This window comes from Mobula birostris, chromosome 6 (assembly GCF_030028105.1).
Source record: "Mobula birostris isolate sMobBir1 chromosome 6, sMobBir1.hap1, whole genome shotgun sequence".
Taxonomy (NCBI): Eukaryota; Metazoa; Chordata; class Chondrichthyes; order Myliobatiformes; family Myliobatidae; genus Mobula; species Mobula birostris.
The window spans coordinates 53,611,506-53,631,879 of record NC_092375.1 but is presented as its reverse complement, the minus strand read 5'-3'; the positions used below and the strand labels follow the sequence as shown (position 1 = coordinate 53,631,879).

At 43.8% G+C, this 20,374-nt stretch overlaps 1 protein-coding gene across 6 annotated transcripts in view; it reads right to left on the bottom strand.

The window, feature by feature from the left end:
* LOC140199059 (ADP-ribosylation factor-like protein 13B) overlaps positions 1-20,374 on the bottom strand; it is a 69,395-nt gene that overhangs the window by 28,542 nt on the left and 20,479 nt on the right. For all 6 annotated transcript variants that reach the window (XR_011886329.1, XR_011886330.1, XM_072260501.1 and 3 more), the window contains one exon: positions 12,982-13,231. Coding sequence is in view for 4 of the 6 variants with exons in the window: in XM_072260501.1 (XP_072116602.1) it covers positions 12,982-13,231 (250 nt within the window). In the remaining 2 variants the exon portion in view is untranslated. The remainder of the gene's footprint in view (positions 1-12,981; positions 13,232-20,374) is intronic.

Below are 20,374 nucleotides of genomic sequence, written 5' to 3'. Positions count from 1 at the left end.
AGTGTGTGCCTCCATGTACCCTGAAACAGCATCCTTAACAATCAACTCCAACATCTCCCAACCACTGACGTCAGGCTAACTGGCCTATAATTCCCTTTCTTCTGCCTCCCTCATTTCTTGGAAGAGTGGGGTGACATTTGCAATTTTCCAGTCCTCCAGAACAATGTCAGAATATAGTGATTTTTGAAATATCATTAATAATGCCTCCACAATCTCTACAACTACATTTTTCAGAACCCTCGGGTATAGTCCATCTGGTCCAAGTGACTCAACTACCTTTAGACCTTTCAGCTTCCCAAGCCCCTTCTCCCTAGTAATAGCAACCATACTCACTTTTGCCCTGACATTCTCAAACTTCTGGCATACTGCTAGTGTCTTCTCACAGTGAACACTGATGCAAAGTACTTATTACATCTCCAGCATCTTTTACCAGCAGTCTAGTATCTACTCTCGCCTCTTTTACTAATGTTAAAACATTTAGCATCCTCTTTGACATTATTGGATAGTGTACCTTCATATTTCATCTTTTTGCTCCTTACGGCATTTTTAGTTGCCTTCTGCAGATTTTGAAAAGCTTCCCAATCCACTATCTTCCCACTATTTTTTGCTCTATTATATGCCATCTCTTTTGCTTTTACGTTGGCTTTGACTTCCCTTGTTAACCACGGTTGTGTCATCCTGCCTTGTTGTTTCTGAAACTGGAATGCTGGCATCAGGAAGCATGGCTCCTGGTACCTCTGTGCAACAGGCAGAACAGAAAACTTTGTTCGAAGCCTGTAAGGAAGATCAGCGAATATCTCCACTGATTCCTCCAACCTGAGCATGCAAGGGGGATAAGTGCTACACCTGCCCCTACACCAAAGGATCACTACCATTTAGGGCACCAGTCCTGCCAGCTGAGGCGACACTTCACCTGTGAGTCTTTTGGGGTCATATACTGTGCCCAGTGCTCCTGGTGTGGCTGCATATATAATCGGTGAAACCCCAACGTAGATTGGGAGACCGCTTCACCGAGCACCTATGCTCAGTCCACCAGAAGAAGCAGGATCTCCCACTGGCCACCCATTTTAATTCCACTTCCCATTCTGATACGTCAATCCTCTACTATGGTGATGAGGCCACACTCAAGGTGGAGTGACAACACCTTATATTCTGTCAGGGCAACCTCCAATCTGATGGCATGAACATCAATTTCTTAAACTTCCAGTAATGCCCCCTCACCTTCACCATTCCCCATCTCCTTTTCCCTCTCTCACCTCATCGCCTCCCTCTGGTGCTCCTCCCCCCTTTTCTTTCTTCCATGGCCTTCTGTCCTCTCCTATCAGACTCCCCCTTCTCCAGCCCTGTATCTCTTTCAACTTCCCAGCTCTTTACTTCATCCTTCCCCCTCCTGGTTTCACCTATCACCTTGTGTTTCTCTCTTGCCTCCCCCATCTTTTTTTCTCCAGTCCTGTAAAAGGGTCTCGGCCTGAAATGTCGGCTGTACTTTTTTTCCCATAGATGCTGCCTGGACTGATGAGTTCCTCCAACATTTTGTATCTGTTGCCCCGATCAAGAATGACCAGTTAATACAAGAACTCATGAATGTCATAATTCAAGTAATGCAAAGAAACTTCCAGAGCTTTCCAGAATTATACTTTGTATTACCACTAGAAGCATATTAAACTGAGCATTGTTTTTTCCATACCACACTGTGATGCAACCAGTTAGGATACTCATCACTGATCATCTACAGAAGTTAGTCAAAGTTCTTGGTGTCATGCCAAATCTACACAAACTTCTAAGTAGAGGTGCTGTTACACCTTCTATATGAAGACCCAGGATAGATGCTCTGATATGTTAGTGCAAAAGAATTTAAAGCAACTCACCCTCTCCAGCTTCATTCTCTAATGAGGGATGTCTCATGGACCTCTGGCTCCTTCCTGCTCGATAATCAGCTTTTTGGTTTTGCTAATTTTGAACGAGAGATGGTTGCTGAGGCACCATTCAACCAGATTCTCCATCTCCCTCCTACATGCTGATTCATCAGTACCTTTGATTTGACCAACAACTGTGCTGTCGTGAGCAAACTTAAATACGCCATTGGAGCTGCACTTAGTGACACAATCATAAGTGTAAAACGAGTAGAGCAGAGGGCGAAGCACACAGCCCTAACATGCATCTGTGCTGATGGTGAGCATGCAGGAGATGATGTTGCCAACACAACACAAAATAATCTGCAGATGCTGGGATCAAAGCAACACTCACAACACGCTGGAGGAACTCAGCAGGTCGGGCAGCATCCGTGGAAACGACGAGTCAACATTTTGGGCCGGAACCCTTCGTCAGGACTGTAGAGGGCCTCTGCCCCTTCCCTCTACAGTCCTGATGAAGGGTTCCGGCCTGAAACGTCGACTCATTGTTTCCACGGATGCTGCCCAACCTGCTGAGTTCCTCCAGCGTGTTGTGAGTGTTGAGATGATGTTGCCAATCTGCACAATTGGGGTCGACTAGTGAGGAGATTAAAGATCCGGTTGCACAGGGAGCTACCAGGATCATGGAGCTTAGTGATGAATTTCATTGGGGATGACAATGTTGGATACTGAGCTGTAGTCAATGAAGAGCATCCTGACATGTGCATATTCATTGTCCATATGTTCCAGAATTGAGTGATGAACCAATGAAATGGCATCTCTGGTTGATCGGTTGTGACTGTAGGCAAACTGTAATGGATCTAGGGCACTCCTCAGGCAAGATTTGATATGCTTCATGACTGACCTCTCAAAGCATATCATCACAGCGGATGTAGGTGATACAGGATAGTAGGCATTGCGGCAAGTTGCCATGTTCTTCCTGAGCAATATTATGATTGATTCCTGCTTGAAGTAGGTGGGTACCTCAGATTGCTGAAGTGAGAAGTTGAACATGTCTGATCTCTTACTCTAGCAATCTGAGGTAGTTTTGTAATGAGACTTGCACAAGTCTTCAGTACTTGGCCAGTTACGCTGTCTGGACCAGATGCTTTCTGTAGATTGACCCCCCCCCCCCCCCGAAAGGATGGTCTCACATCGGCCTCAAGAGACTTAAGATCACAGGGTCACCAGGAATTGTGGGGATTCATGAAGATGTCTCCATGTTTTGTCAGTCAAAGCAAGAAAAGCTTTCAGCCTATCAGGGAACAAAACCTGGTTACTACGGAAAGCGAGGGAAGAAATTATGTGCTTTTAGTGATGATCTTTGCTTGCACACAGGCCACACGAGTAGTGGTACCAGAGGAAGGCAACTGCTATCCCTTTGTAAAAGAAGAGCAATCGGGATTATCCTGGGAATTATAGACCAGTCAGCCTTACTTCAGTGGTAAGCAAACTATTGGAGAGGATTCTTAGAAACAGGATTTACAACCATTTGAATAAACATAGCCTGATTAGGGATAGTAGGCATGGCTTTGGGGGGGGGGGGGGGGGAGTGCGGGCGGCAGCAGGTCCTGCCTCACAAGCCAGACTAAATTCTTCAAGAAAGTGACAATGAAGGTAGAATGGTGGATACAGTATCAACATAAATGAATTTTAAGAAGGAATTTGACAAGTTTCCCTTGGGCAGGCTCATTCAGAAAGTCAGGAGGCATTGGATCCAGGGAATCTTGACAGAATTGGCTTGCTCACAGAAGGCATAAGGTGATAGTTGAGGGGGTGTATTCTACCTGGAAGTCCATGACTAATGTTCCACAGTAATCAGTTCTGGGACTCACATGCTTTGTGATATTTATAAATGACTTAGATGAGGAAGTGGAAGGGTGGGTTAGAAAGGTGCAGACGACACAAAGATTGGTAGCACTGTGCACAGTGTAGAAAGCTGTCGTAGGTTACTAGGACATTAATAGGATGCAGAGCTGGGCTGAGAAGTGCTAGATGGAGTTCAATCCAGAAAAATGTGAATGATAAACTTTGGAAAGTCAAAGCCGAAGGCAGAGTGCAGGACTAGTGGCAGGATTCTTAGCAGTATGGAGGAACAGAAGGATCTTGGGGTCAATATCGAGAGATCCCTCAAAGTTGTCACGCACGTTGAGAGAATGGTTAAGACGCCATGTGGTATGTTGGTCTTCATAAGTCAGTGGTTTGCGTTCAAGAGCAAGAAGGTACTGTTGCAGCTCTATAAAACTCTGGTTAGACCACCCTTGAAGTATTGTTTCAATGTTGGTCACCTCATTAAAGGCAGGATATGACATTTACAAGGATGCTGCCTGGATTAGAGAGCATGCCCTATGTGGAAAGGTTGAGTGTGCTAGGGCTTTTCTCTTTGCAGCAAAGAAGAACGAGAGGAGGTTTAATGGGGATGTTTAACTTGATAGGACGCATAGTTAAAGTGGGCAGCTAGTGCCTCTCCCACCACAAAAAATGTGGAAATAGCTAATAGGACAGGCCAAAATTTTAAGATGATTGGAGGAAAGTATAGGGGATGTCAGAGATTGCGTTATTTAAAAAACACAGAGTGGTAAGTACATGAAACACACTGCCAGGGATTGTGGTAGAGGCAGATACATTAGAAACTCTTAGATAGGCACAAGAATGAAAGAAAAATGGAGCACTATGTGAAAGGAAGGGGCTAGACTGATCTTAGAGTAGGTTAAAAGGTTGGGAAAACATCATGGTCCATGGGCCTGTACTGTCTGTATTGTTCAATGCTCTATGTTCAAAACTGCAGTCCCTTTTTATGTGCAAGTAACAATCGGTTCAACGTTACTTTAAAGGCGCATTCTAGCCTATCTAATCAATTTCAAAGCTTTTGCATTTAAAGAGAAATAGAACTAGAAGCAAAATCAGGTTCAATGTCACTGGCACTTGTTGCAAGATTTGTTGTTTTGTGGCAGCAGTACAGTGTAATACATAAAAACTATAAATTACAATAAGTACATATAAAAAAATTAAATAAGTAGTGCAAAAAAGTGATTTAAAAAACCATACTGATTTAGTGTGCATGGGTCCATTGTCCATTCAAAAATCTGATAGCAGAGTGGAAGAAGCTGCTCCTCAAAACATTGAATGCCTGTCTTCCAGCTCCTGTACTTCCACCTCGATTTTAACAATGAGGAGAGGGAATGTCCAACGTGAAGGGAGTCCTTAATGATGGATGCTGCCTCTCTGAGATTTTACCTTTTGAAGGTATCCTGGATGCTGGAGAGGCTAGTACCCATGATAGAGCCAGCTGAGTTTACAACTTCCTGCAGCTTTTTCTAATCTTGAGCAGTGGCCCTTTCCATATCAGATGATGATACAACTCGTTAGAATGTTCTTCATGATACATCTGTAAAAGTTTGCAATTGTCTTTGGTGACACACCAATTCTCCACAAACTCCTAACGAAATACAGCTGCTGTTGTGCCTTCTTTGTAATGGCATCAATATGTTGGGTCCAGGATGGATCCTCAACAATGTTGACATCCAGGGTCTTGAAACTGCTCACACTTTCCACTTCTGATCCCTCAATGAGGACTGGTGTGTGTTCTCCTCACTTCCCCTTCCTGAAGTCCACAATCAATTCCTTGGTCTTACTGGTACTGAGTGCAAGGTTATTGCTGTGTTACCACTCAACTGGCTGATCTACTTCGCTCCTGTATGCCTCTTCATCACCATCTGAAATTCTGTAAACAGTAGTTGTGTCATCAACAAATTTATAGATAGCATTTGAGTTGTGCCTAGCCACACAACTGCGGACATAGAAAGAATACAGTAGTGGGCTAACCACGCATCCTTGAAGTGTGTTAGCGTTGACTGTCAGCAAGGAGATGAAGTTATTTTCAATCCACATAGCCTATGAACTCCCAGTGAGGAAGTCAAGGATTCACTTGCAGAGGGAAGTAGAGGCCCATGTTTTGGTGCTTGTTGATTAGAAATCAGGGTATGATGTGTTGAACGTTGAACTGTAGTCAATAAATAACAGCCTGACATAGGTATTACTGTTGCCCAGGTGATCCAAGGTTGATAGGAGAGGCAGTGAGATTGCACCCACTGTAGACCTTTTGTGGTGATAGGCAAATTGCAGTGGCTACAGATCATTGCCTAGGCAGGAGTTGATTCTAGCCATGACTAACCTCTCCAAGCACTTCACAGTAATTGAGGCAACTCACCCCACTCTTCTTGGGCACTGTTATAATTGGCGCTCTTTTGAAGCAAGTGGGAACCTCCAACTGTAGCAGTGTGAGATTGAAGATGTCCATGAAAACTCTCAGCAATTCATTGGAATAGGTTTTCAGAGCCTTACCAGGTACACCATCAGGGCCCGACACCTTGCAAAGGTTCACCCTCTTGAAAGATGTTCTGACATTGGCCTCCAAGACAGAGATCACAGGGTTACCAGATGCAGTAGGGATTTACATAGGTCAAGTTTTATTCTCCCTTGCAAAGCATGCATAAAAGGCATTGAGCTCATCTGGGACTGAAGCGTCATAGCCATTCATGTTAGGCTTGTGGGAAATAATGGCCTGCAAACCCTGCCAGAGCTGATATGCTTCTGATTGCATCTGTAACCTCAGTCTGAATTGTTTTCTGCCCTTAAAATAGCCTTCCATAGGTTTTACCTGGACTTCTGCTATAGTTCTGGATCACAGGTCTAGAAAGCCATAGATCTAGCCCTTAGTAGACAATGAATCTCCTTGTTCATCAATGGCTTTTGGTTTGGGTATGTCTGGTATATTCTCGAAGCACACACTCATCCACACAGGTCTTAATGAAGTCTATGACAACTGTGGAGTATTCATTCTGATTCAAACATGAATCCCTGAATCTTGTCCAGACCAAAGACTCAAAGCAATCCTGTAATTGCTCCTCCACCTCCCTCGACCATACCCCTTCTTTGTTGTCACCACCGGTGCTGCAATTTTTAGTCTCTGCCTATACGCTAGGAGTAGACGTACAGCCAAATGATCGGACTTTCCAAAATGTGGGTGTGGGATGGTATGATAAGTGTATTTTGTGATAAAACAGTGGTCAAGTCTATTGGCTCCTCTGGTTCCACAGGTGCTATGTTGATGGTAGTATTCAGAGACCTCAAGCCGGTCTGGTTTAAATCTCCCACAATGATAGGGAAGGCATCAAGGTGGGCAGTTGCATCCCTGCTGATTACATTGCTCAGCTCCTTCACACGTGATGAATAACCAAGGTGGAATGTACACTGTTAACAGGATGACGTATGAAAACTCCTTTGGGAGATAAAATGGATGACACTTGACTATTAAATCTCCCAGGTCAGGTGAGAAGGACTGAAAAAGAGCTGTCATGTTGGTGCACTAAGATGAGTTAATCATAAAGCATACTCCATTTCCTCTGCCTTTAAAGGACTGAGCTGTCCTGTCTTTACAGAGAATGGTAAAGCTATCAGGCTGTAGCACTGCAAAAAAATTGTGGATGTGTGCCATATTTCTGTAGAGCAGAGTATACAGCAATCTCTGACATCCCTCTGGTACAACAATCTTGCTCCGAGGTCTTCAAATTTATTTTCTAGAATGTACATTCACCAGCAAGATAGTCGGAAGTGTTTTACCTGTAGACCAGCACGGCGTCCCCACTTCCATTTTCTGAAAGGGGATCTGCACTCATGAGTGACACTGTTTGCTGAAGTCCCATATAACCACATAACCATTACAGCATGGAAACAGGCAATCTCGGCCCTTCTAATCCATGCCGAACACTTACTCTCACCTAGTCCCATCTACCTGCACTCAGTCCATAACTCTCCATTCCTTTCCTGTCCATATACCTATCCAATTTAACTTTAAATGACAAAATCGAACCTGCCTCTACCACTTCTAATTCTACCCATAGCTGTGACTGTGGATTTCAGATGCAGTGGTCCTAAATGGAAATATCTGATCATTCCCTTTAGAGTTGCACACAAGATATTGTTGCTGCTTGATGGCATCATCTTACCTTTAGTTAAGACACAGAGCCAAACTATTTGGACTGATCCTTTGGCCCACTATGTCCATTCCAACCAACAAATATCCATCCATTCAAATCCAATTCACCAGCACTTAGTGCATTGCTTTCAATGCCTTGGTGATTCATGTGCCTGTCTATATACACCTCTAAAAGGTTGTGGGAGGACTATCCACACTGGCTGAGTTGCAAGTTCCAACCACCCTCAGGGAGAATGTTGTTTCTGATATCTCTTTCTTTCATCCCCAAGCCGTTTACTCTAAACCTATGCCCTATCAGTAGAAGTTTCCCAATATCAATCTGTACTGCCATCTTCAGGGAACATTGAACTTGTACTCTATTCCCTTTGTTCCAAACTACTCCATAGGGTCCTACCATTCATTGTGTATGTCTTACCCTTTTTAATCCCCTCAAAGTGCATCCCGTGCACTTATAATATCATTATAAATACCATTTGCAATTGCTCTGCCCATTGTTATGCACTCCTGGTTTGAAAATGAACTCCTGGTTTTACTTTTGAGTTCCATTCACTGAGTAATATCTTCTCTGGTACATATCAGAGTGGCTGTTCTGCTAATGTTTATAAGTGATACTATGAAATATTAAACACCTACATTTTTTTGAACTATAGGCATCTGTTAGTCTCGTGAGACCATGGATTTGCGCCTTAGAAGGTTTCCAGGGCGCAGGCCTGGGCAAGGTTGTATGGAAGATCGGCAGTTGCCAATGCTGCAAGTCTCCTCTCTCCATGCCACCGATGTTGTCCAAGGGAAGGGCACTAGGGCCGATACAGCTTGGCACCGGTGTCGTCACAGAGCAATGTGTGGTTAAGTGCCTTGCTCAAGGGCACAACACGCTGCCTCAGCTGAGGCTCGAACTAGTGACCTTCAGATACGCCTTAACCACTTGGCCACGCGCCAACATGAATACAGATTTATTTTTCCAACTTGCACCTTTAAAATCTTGCTGTAGTGATGAAAATTGTTTGTGAATGATTGAATTTAACTCTGATATTAAAGACAATTTCTCCAGTTTGGATTTCTTGAGTCATAGAAAACTACAGTACAGAAACAGGCCATTCAGCCCATATAGTCCATGCCAAACCATTTAATCTGCCAATTTCTTTCGACCTGCAGCGGGACTATAGGTACTCCTACCATCAATGTATGTACCTGAACTTCTCTTAAACATTGAGATCGAGCTTACATGCACCACCTGTGCTGGCAGCTCATTCCAGTGAAGAAGTTTCCCTCAAGCTTTTCACCTTTCACCCTTAAGCCATGACCTCTAGTTGTAGTCCCACCCAACTTCGATTTAAAAAGCCTGCTTGCATTTACCCTATTTATACCCATCAATGTTGTATACCTCCATCAAATCTCCTCTTAATCTTATACATTCCAAGGAATAAAGTCCTAACCTATTCAATCTTTCCTAATAACTCAGGTCTATACAGGATAAATATCAGCACAACTATAGTATTGATTTTTCCTTACTTTCTACACAAGGCCGGAGTTAGCTTAGCTAATTTATATAATTTCAGATATTTGACACTTGATGCTGTTTATACGCAAATGAAAAATGAATAATGTCACAATTGCATTACAAGTTCTTTTCACAGACATGGTTGACCAAATAAAGGCTTTGCCATCAAACCACATTTCATTCTTTTAGCATGCTGCTAACTTATTATTTTACCAGTTAAATGCTAGATTAAATTAGGAGATAAAAAAGTAGTTTACAAGGAGCTACTGGATTTCTGCAGTAACCTAAAGCCCAAAAAATACCCAGGGTTACACACTACTGGAAACTGTAGCAGTCATATACAAGATAGGATAAATGAATGAACAATAGGGCATTGATAATAGACAAGCTTGACTCAGTACACCATGAGCATCTGCATTTCCAGCTTCACTGCTCTTAATTGCACTGGAAATGAGGCGCAAAGCTAATTCCTAATCGATAGGCCCTCACGACTTTCCTGGCCATAAATAGCAAACTCTGCCTACAAAAATGCCTAGTACCTAAAGACATCAAATTACTGTGAACATCTTCAATATTCATTAACATTCAGTACCAAACAAAATCTATTAAAATTAATAAAGAAACATTTCCAAAAAAAATCTAATTTTAATGCATTTAAAGACTAAAACATCCTTAAACACAACACGCTAGAGGAACTCAGCAGGTCGGACAGCACTCGTGGAAAAGATCGGTCGACCTTTCGGGCCGGAACCCTTTGTCCTGACGGTGGTCCTGTAGTCCACGCACATGCGTACCTTCCCATTTTTCTTCCTTGCCACCACTACGGGGGACGCATAGGGGCTTCGGGACTCCGCAATAATCCCTGCATCCTTCAACTGCCGCAAGTGCTGCCGCACATCTTCTACATCTGCTGGGCCCAACCGCCGCGACCTTTCTCTAAACGGAGTGTCATTTGTCACCCAGATAGTGTGTCGAGTGCTCTTGGAACATCCCACATCAAACTCGCCCTGAGAAAAGACGTCCCCTAGCTCCAGCATCTTCTCCACCAGCTTGCTCTTATACTCCAGCAGTACAGGGGAGTCTTCAAAATTAAAGGCCTCCTGTTCTCCAACAGTTTTCCTCCAGTGGGCCTCACGGGGGCGCTAGACATCACCGTCACCGGGAACAAGTGCGTGAGGGGCATCCCGCGCTTAAAGGTGATCTCCCGCTCCATTATGTTCCTTACCATCACCCCCATCCACTGTGCCTGTACAGCTGAGGGCCTCTGCAATTCAGGTCTCACCAGCGCCCCAGCCGGAAACCGGAACTCCCATTCCAGGTCGTCTGGGGCGTCTACTAGCAGGGCCTCGACCGTCGGTACTCCGGGGAATCTGGGGGTCCCTATCACTAATGCCGCCTCCCCTGGTCGTATCACCTTGGGCCTCGCCTGAGTGCACCACACTGTCCCTCGTTTGCACTCAGGATCCAGCCCCCGGGGGTCACCCACTTCTTCGAACACCGCTCGGAACACTGGGTGTACCGAGAGGGTCTCCAGAAAGTTCTCCCCCGCCTTTTTCTTACAGGCTCCCAAGAGTCGTCGCTTCAGAGGGAAGTTAGTCCCCACTAGCAGGGCAGCACCACCGGTTTCCACCAGGTCTGGACAGACCACCACCAGCGTCTCAAAGGCTTCTGACACTCCCACATTGGACCGGATTGCAGGTTACCTTACTGTTCCGGTCGTTCTACAACAAATATCTGAAGCATTTGCCAGTAACCCCGTTCAATGCACTGGAGATTTGGGACATAAGTGACAGGGATTACCTGTACGATGGGTACCTGTCAGTGAGATTGGAATTCTCAGAGGTATCAAGGATGGCTTTTGCAAAGATTCCCTCTATCCATAGGGACATGCTGGAATGGGGTCTCAACAGTCCATCCGGAATTTGGGCTTGTACTTTCTGGGGTTCCATGGCTGCTTTCTGGGAACGTGTTCTTCCCGAGACTCCAGTCCGTTCCCTCACTGAGCCTCTCCTAAGTTTCCCGACACCTCTCCCTTCTTAGTGGCCTGGGGGCCCTCCCCCATCGGAGCATCTCATCTCTCACAATCCCTCCGCAAGTGACCTGCTTCCCCACAGCTGTAGCACACTCCCGGCCACTCACGTTCCCGCTGGAAATGCCCCTCCCTCCCACAGTTATAGCCCCCGCTACCCACTGCCTCTCTCCTCCCAGTACGCCCCCCCGGGACCCCTTGGATTTCTCTGATCTCAACCCGGCTACCACCTCCTGAACCGCTGAAGACCGTCCCTGGGGGTCCAAGCCCCCTGTTCGGCCCAAAGCACTCTCCTCCGCCTGCACCGCTCTAATCAGCTGCCCGAATGATGGAGGGGGGCTCCTCTTATATGACGGCTGGATACTCCAAGCCACCCTGTCATCTTCCCGGGAACCTCTACATATCTGGCTCATCCTCAACTTCGCCACTTCGTCCGCCTTCACTACCCCTCGGCGCCGCAGCCCCGTAAGCTTCCCTTCCAGCCGGAAAATGTGTTCTGAGAGCTTTTCCTCTCTTCTCTGCCCCATTTGTTGAAACTCCGCTAAATGTTGCCAGGGATCTCCTGACAGTCCAAACACTTCCTCCAAAGCGTCCAGACACTCCGACAGGGAAGCCGAAGGGTGTTCCGCTCTCAACTCGTGGACTACACTGGCCGCCCCGCCCCTTAAGCTTTCCACGAATCACTGTCTCTTTTCCTCATCTGAAACTGGCCACACCTCTAACAACTGGGACGTATTCTCAATCCAGGCCTCATATTCGTCCTCCCCTTCCGGGGTGGGACTGGCTCCTGAGAAGATTCTCAGCTTCGGGCGGGGCCCCTCAACCCTTCTCGCCAGGGAGGTAATGGCAGCCGCTAACTCGGAGGTCTCATCCCTAACTGGGGGACGAGGCCTGGCCACGCCTCCACCCCTGGCTACTGGCACCACCCCTAGGGCCTCATCTAGCTCCTCCTCCGGCACCTCCTCACTTTCGTCCTCCGGGAGGGTGTGGAGACCCCACAGTCCCGCCTCCCCCTGGACGTGGACTGTCGCTGGTAGTTCCAACGCCATGACAATGGCACTCGTCTGAACCAACATCCAGCTGGACTCCAGTTCTTTCCCACACCTTCTAGCTATAAGTTCTACCTGCCCGATACCTTTAATCAAACTCAACCCTCGCACTAGTACATCGCCGGAATGCGATAATCGACCCCACTTAGCACGCACGCAAGACCCCGTACAGATAATATGAAATATTACATTGTAAAACTTAGCTGTCAACATAATAATTGAAATGTTTGCTTTTCTCCTTTGTTTGAATTTGTTAAGCTGACATGATAAATCCAATGCCTTGATCATAATGGCCCAAGATCAAGTAATTCCATTCTGTGCCCTACAGCAAAACAGGAAATTTTACAATTGAGTCCGGAGAAGCAAAGGAGCCCAGAGGTTTAGCTACTAGAGATTCAGCTTCTTGCTATCAGACATAATACTGCACTGTGTGTTATTACTTTTCCAGGAATTGGAGGAAATAAACATTGCAAAGAGATAGGCTTTGTTTTATATTCAGATGAGACACTTACACAAGCACAGGTTTTCCAGAAATCCCAGGATGCCTTACGACGTCGGTCACAGCTTTTTTAACTTCTTCCATTCGAATAATATCACTGGAGTCCACGACGAAAATAACGCCAAAGGATTCAGCATAATAGTTCTTCCAGATAGATCTGATATTTCTCCCTCCACCTAAGTCATAAATGGTGACTTCGAATTTCCCCTGTTTTATATCAACTCTTGAAAACCCCACTGTTGGATCTGTAAAATTTGGAGGGTCTGTAAAAAAAAATTAAGAACTACAGGTGTCAGAAATATGAAATAAAAAAACAAGAAAGCATTTAAATGTTTAAGCAGAGGAAGCATCTGTGGGGAACAGCATCTCAAAGACACGTGGGTTGGTAGATTAATTGGCACTGTAAACTGCCCCAAATGTGTAGATGGTGGAATCTGGATCGGCTGGGGTATAGAGGTTGATGAGAATGTAGGAAGAATTTTTTAAAAATTGGGTTAATGTACGACTCCTGGAAATGGGTGGCTGATGGTTGGCATGGACTTGGAGGGCTGCATCTCTCTATGTATGTTAGATAATCTGAGGACATCTGAACTCAAAAGCAAATCCATTCACTCAGCATTCTCTGATCTATACCATTCCTAAGCAACAGATACATTTTTAAACCCTCATCACCATTTCAAATCTTTCTATAATTGCATCCATCTTCTTTTCAGTAAGTTCTTCAGCATTCTCCCTCAGTATGTCTATATATGGCTTCTCACACAAGAAACTTCATTCCACTTCACCCATGGCAGCTATACCTTCAACTGCTAAAGCTCTAGAATCTCCTCTTCATATCAAGTTCAAATACATTTATTATCAAAGAATGTATAAATTATACAATCCTGAGATTTGCTTGCTCACAGGTAGCCACAAAGCAAGAAAGCCGAAAGAACTCAGTTAAAGAAAAAAAGTAAAAAGACCAACACCCAAATTGCAAGACAAAGAAAAAAAAAACACACACAAACCATGCAAACAATTGAAGCAAACAACAATATTCCAAACCAAAACTGAGTCCTCAGAGCTGAACCATGGAGTAACCCGGAGTCGACCCAAAGCTTTGCTGAGCAGTTAAACATATTAGCAGGCACAGAGCACAGCAGCCAGGGCAGTCTTCATAGCCTCAATGCTATGGAGAGGAGTGACCATCACAGACAGTGAGCAAAATTGGCCATCACCCCAGATGCCAACACCCTATCTTTCCAGTCTATTTGGGCTGGTGTTTAAATTGACCAATTGACTGAATAGTGAAAGGCTCTGGAACCCAGGAGAAAGGAGTGACCATCACAGAGAACAAGCAAGAATTCGCTCTCGCCTCCGATCTGGGCCAGCGTTTAAATTGTCTAAACAGCAAATTGTACCTCACACTAGGACACAGTGGCAGTAAAAGGCTCCAGGCCTAGACCACACCATCTAGCGACTCAATCTGGGCCCATATTTCACCATTCAGCCTGAAGCCACTCTTGAGCTCTTCAAATCGGCTCTGCACCCAGGGAGATCCAACCTCGCACCTGGACCAGTTGTACAGGCACCAAATCTCCTCTGTTCATCTAATTTTTCTGTTAGAGAACTGTTTTATCACAATACTTCTGTAGCTCTTCCCATATTTGGTAGGCTGTTTAAAATCTCCATCTGACCAAGTGTAGGGTCATCTGCTCTAATTCACCTGTAGCTCATTGTCAATTTCCTGTTTCTTTTGATAAACACCCCTATATCTTTATGGTATATTTAAGACATTATACAAAAAGATGTAAACTGCTGGACATATTATTGCTTTCAAAAATGGATAGGGGAGCAATGAATAAAACAGAAGGTCTATAATAAAGTGAAAGGCTAGAGGAATTAAATGAAATGATGGAATGATGACGGGTCAAGAGTCCAGATGAGTCGTAAGTGACAAAGGAAATGTCTGAAAATAATAGAAAGGGCAAAATTAATTATGACTAGAATAATGGAATACAGTTGATCAGTCAAAGGATACAAAGTAACTACTCATTAGGTACTGCTCCACAACCTTCCATTGAGCTATATTACAGCAACACACATCAAAGTTGCTGGTGAACGCAGCAGGCCAGGCAGCATCTCTAGGAAGAGGTACAGTCGAGAGAAAGAATGTGTGTATAAAAATAAATAACGAATGGGGTACGAGGGGGAGGTGGGGCATTAGCAGAAGTTAGGCACACATTTTTTCTCTCTCTCTCCTTTTTCTCCCTCTGTCCCTCTGGCTGTACCCCTTGCCCATCCTCTGGGTCCCCCCCCTTGTCTTTCTCCCTGGGCCTCCTGTCCCATGATCCTCTCATATCCCCTTTGCCAACCACCTGTCCAGCTCTTGGCTCCATCCCTCCCCCTTCTGTCTTCTCCTATCATTTTGGATCTCCCCCTCCCTCTCCCACTTTCAAATCTCTTACTAACTCTTCCTTCAGTTAGTCCTGACAAAGGGTCTCTGCCTGAAACGTCAACTGTACCTCTTCCTAGAGATGCTGCCTGGCCTGCTGCGTTCGCCAGCAACTTTGATGTGTGTTGCTTGAATTTCCAGCATCTGCAGAATTCCTGTTGTTTGTGTGAGCTATATTACAGTAGTACAGGAAGCCAAAGATGAACGTCATGAAATAGAAAATTAACAGGACAGGTTCAGAGTCTAACTACAGTCCAAAAAGATGTGTCTCATAATCCAATCTGAATCTAGTCTTCCCAGTGTAGAAAAACTGCAGCTTATTATCCGTTATACTATGTTAAGCAGAAAATAAGGAAAACATGATTACTAGATTTTAAAATATACCCTTACGTCATGTTCTCCAAGAGACAGCAAGAAAAAGCTACAGGACTTAGAAACACCACAATAGGTTCCGGTGACATCATCGTTCAGAAAGGCACTTTAAATCAACAGCTCCTCCGGAAAAACGCATATTTTGCCCAGTTAATCTATCAAGTATAAGATCTTTTGAAAATATCAGAATTGATAAGGGGGGCAAGAATGGGGAGAAAGAATCAAGATGAAAAAAAGCACCACTGCGGAGCCTATGCGGGAGAGAGGTACAACGCGCGGCTCTCCTACACGTGCGTGTGGCGGCGAAGCTGACGCTGGGCTTCGTGCGGGCGAAGCGGCAAATATGATAAAGATTCTGGAAGAGATAAGGGAAGTCCAAAAAGATATAAAGCAGCAACTCAATGATATAAAGTCAGAGCTCGCCAACGTCAATCAGAAAATAGCAGTGGCAGAGACTCGAATTGAGAAGATGGAAGATCGCGTGCAAAACATGGAACAGATACTAATTAAGATGATAAAAATATTAAATCAACAGGAAAGTAAATTGCTTGACCAGGAGGGAAGATCGCGACAGAAAAGTATCAGGATTTATAATGTTCCCAAAGGAGCAGAGGGATTGTCGATGATGGACTTTGTAGACAAGCTGCTGCGGGAAGCACTGGAGATTCCTCAGACTATGGAGACTGAAATTGAAAGAGCGCATCGTTCGCTGGTCCAGCGGCTTCCCTGAGACAGAGAAGGTAAACCGCACTCCATAGTACTTAAATTCCTTTGATTCAAGAGCAAGGCGGAGATTCTACGAAGGGCCTGGGATAAGAAGAAGATGCTTTGGAACAGGAAGTTAATATACTTCGATCATGATTATCCCCCAGCGGTCCTACAGAAACGGAAGGAATATTCTGAAGCGAAACCGATATTAAAGCAATGTAAGGGGGTTTCGATTTTTATGTTACTGCGGAGGCTAAATAAAATGGCGTCTTTGTTATGTTAATCTGGGGAATGCGGCTTTGTTGTGTTAAACACTGAGAAAGTTTGCGCTAACAGTTTGTTTTTGCTTTAGAGTCTGATAAGAGGGTGCTATTAACCAATTGGGATCGTTGTTATGGTTTTGGTGTATTTGAAGATACTGTATACGCGGGGTTTTGGGGCAGAAGGCGGGAGAGCGAGACAAAGGATGGACGAGGTGCTGTGAGTCCGCTAACGGGGTGGGACCCCGAGCGGGACGTTCGGCGAGGAGACGGAGACGGACTCGTGTGGAGCGTCTGGTCGACCACCGTTGTTGGTCCCAGGCGGCCGGTCGAGGTGGTCCCAGGGGTCGCAGGGTGAAGAAGAAGGTCCTTGAGCTCCAACGGTTTTGTGCACGAAGAGATTGAACTTTGATAAGTGTGGCGCCTTTTATTTTCCTTTTATATTTTATTCTCTTTTAATTATATAGTTCCAGTAATATCTATAAACTGTAAATCATTTAATTGCATCTGGTGTATTGTCTGTTATTTGGGCGGGGTGGGGTACCTCACACAGCATCCACACAAACGCATTATCCAGTTTGGCGGGGCCGAGGCTGTTTCCCTAGACGACAGCGAGCCGAGCGACTCTGAGGGTGGCCAAGGGGGGGCTACAGCAAGAAAAGATTAAATTCCAAATCCCGTGCCCTGCTAAACTAAGGGTATTTTACCAAGAAGGGGTGTATCTGGACCAGAAGGTGGAGGAGGCGACTACAGACATGAACAACAAAGGACTGCCAATTAGCATGGTCAAACCAAGAGAAACTCTGGCTGAGCAGTTGTCCCGAGCTGCTTGGGAAATAGTAAGAGAACCTAGAAAGCAGGGGACAGGAGCAGGACGCGAGGAGGATTTTAGGAAGAGACGGTCAGTTCTGAGGGCAGCCCTCACCTCCTCCAGAAGAGCCATAAGGTTTGGCTAACTTTAAAAGTGCTGATAAACTAAACGGAAGCAAAAATAGACGGTGATATACCTGTCTCGAGAAATACATGTTATAATGTGGATTTTATATTACTCAATTTTTAAAAAAAATTCATTTATTCATTCCTTTTACCCCACCTAAATGAGAATATATACATGGAAGGAATATACAGGAAAATCATTTCTGTGTAATGGACAGAGTTTTTTTTTAAACTTACTTTTATAGGTACTGCAACAGGGTCCCTCAACCCACAGGTAGGAGGGGCTATCCCCCACGGCTAGACTTTTCTTCTAGCCCAACCCAGGGTCATCTAGAGACCCCAGCCTTGGAACCACACTTTCATTACCTTTTGTTACATTATTCACTTCTCTTGGTTCTTATTTGTTCGGATCGATTAAGTTATATTCTGCAAATTTCAATGATATACGAACAGATAAATACACTTAGAGAGTAAGACCATATATTTTGGGTCTATACCTCAAGAATGGTTGAAAAGAGATAAATATAAATATTTAATGAATGTACTGCTGGTGGCTGGTAAAAAGACCCTTACCAGGAAATGGTCATCTCAAGAGAGCCCAATTTTAAATGTATGGATGGAAATTACAATGGACATTTACAAAATGGAGAAGATAACAACATCTGTTAATTATAAGTTGGAACAATTTAATTCATACTGGAAAAAATGGTTTAACTACATAACACCTCATAGGCCTGATTTTATTCTCACAATCAATGAATATGTTGTAAAAAAAATCACTCCCTACTCTGTACATAGTTTTCTTCTTTCGATTGTTCTTTCTTTCCTCTTCTTTCTATAAATATTATGTGGAGATCTGTGACAAATATGCTTATATGATATATATGCACAGTATCTGAAATACAGCTTATGGAAATGTTTTGTTTGATGATGAAATTGAATAAAAAAATAAATTACAAAAAAAAGAAACACCACAGTAATATCATCATTACAGATGATTATAAATGAATGGATGTGGCTATTAGAATGCATACTAAAATGCTGATACCTTAAGGCACTCTAACCAGTTGCACTTCCAGCCTATACATAATCAAATATCAGTAGTTAATATAATGTGAATCCACTTCTCAAATAGCATCTACCATGGCTTCAACCTGCAATCAAAAAATCATGTTTCTTGAATTTGTGATGAAAGCTACAAGTCTCTTACACAGCTGGAAGGCAACTTGCCAGATTTCCTGAGATGTTAGATTGTAAATGAACATTTCAGAAACTAGCACCGGATACACCAGTGAAAGCACCATCCCTTCTGAACCATTTACCTTAAAGAAGATACAGAAACAACTTTTGTTTACCAGCTACATCATTAAACCCAAAGAATATCGCTAGCACAAAATTGAAATATATTAAATATATATGCTGAGCTGAAAGACATTTCACTTTAAAACGTGAACGCTTATCTAAAGGAAGGAATAGGTCATCTGATAACTCTAGCCCTAAAAAGTGCAAACTGCCAATTAACACTGCAAACACAATGGCAGATAATCTGTGGTGTATATTTAACTAAACCCCAACCATCAAAACATGCAGCCAATTTAAAAGCTCTACCCTACAAAATCAGAAAAGACTTAATGCCCTGTGTATTGTCATGTTAGAAAAATCAATAGTGATCACAATTGCAAAATGACATTGTGCGGGTTCCTAAAGACTGGAAAATTGCATATGTCATTCCACTCTTCAAGAAGGGAGGGAGGTAGAAGAAAGGAAATTGTAAGCCATATAGACTGCCTTCAGTGGTTGAAAAGATACTGGAGTTTATTAAGATGAGATTTCATGGTATTTGGAGGCACATGATAAAACAGGCCAAAGTCAGCATGATTTTCTAAAGGGGAAATCTTGCCTGACAAAGCTGTTGGAATTCTTTGAGGAAATAACAGGCAGGATAGACAAAGGTGAATAGATGGATGTTGCGTAGTTTGATTTTTAAAAGGCCTTTGACAAGGTGTCACATGAGGTTGTTTAACAAAGCAAGAACCCAAGGTATTACAGAAAATAGATAAAAGATTGACTGACAGACAAAAGGCGGAGTGGGAATAAAGGGGGCCTTTTCTGGTTGGCTGCCAGTGACGAGTGATGTGCCACAGGGGTCAGTGTTGGGACCTCTTCTTTTCACATTGTATGTCAATAACCTGGACGAAGGAATTGATGGCTTTGTGGCTAAGTTTGCAGATGATACAAAGATAGGTGGAAAGGCAGGTAATGTTGAGGAAGCAGAGTGTTTGCAAAAGGACTTGTATTGGGGGATTGGGCAAAGAAGTGGCAGATGGAACATAATGTAGAATGTATAAAGTGCAGAGGGACTTGGGATTCCTTGTGAAAGATTCCCTAAAGGTTAACTTGCATATAATAACTCATATTATATAAGCATTTGATATTTAATTGAAGGACCACTTTGAAGTATTGGAAATTATAGCATTTATATTCATTTCAGACATACTGCTGAATCCAAATAACTTTGAAATAGGCTCAGGAGACAGCACATTTACAGGCTTTTTGGCATCAATCCATAACTTGCTCTCGAGAATAATCGTGAAATAAAATTTCACAATGACTGTACAAGTTTCATTTTCATAGTTCCCTCTTCAATACTCTTGATTATTTTCAATGTACATTAAAAGATACAATTCTATGGCAGT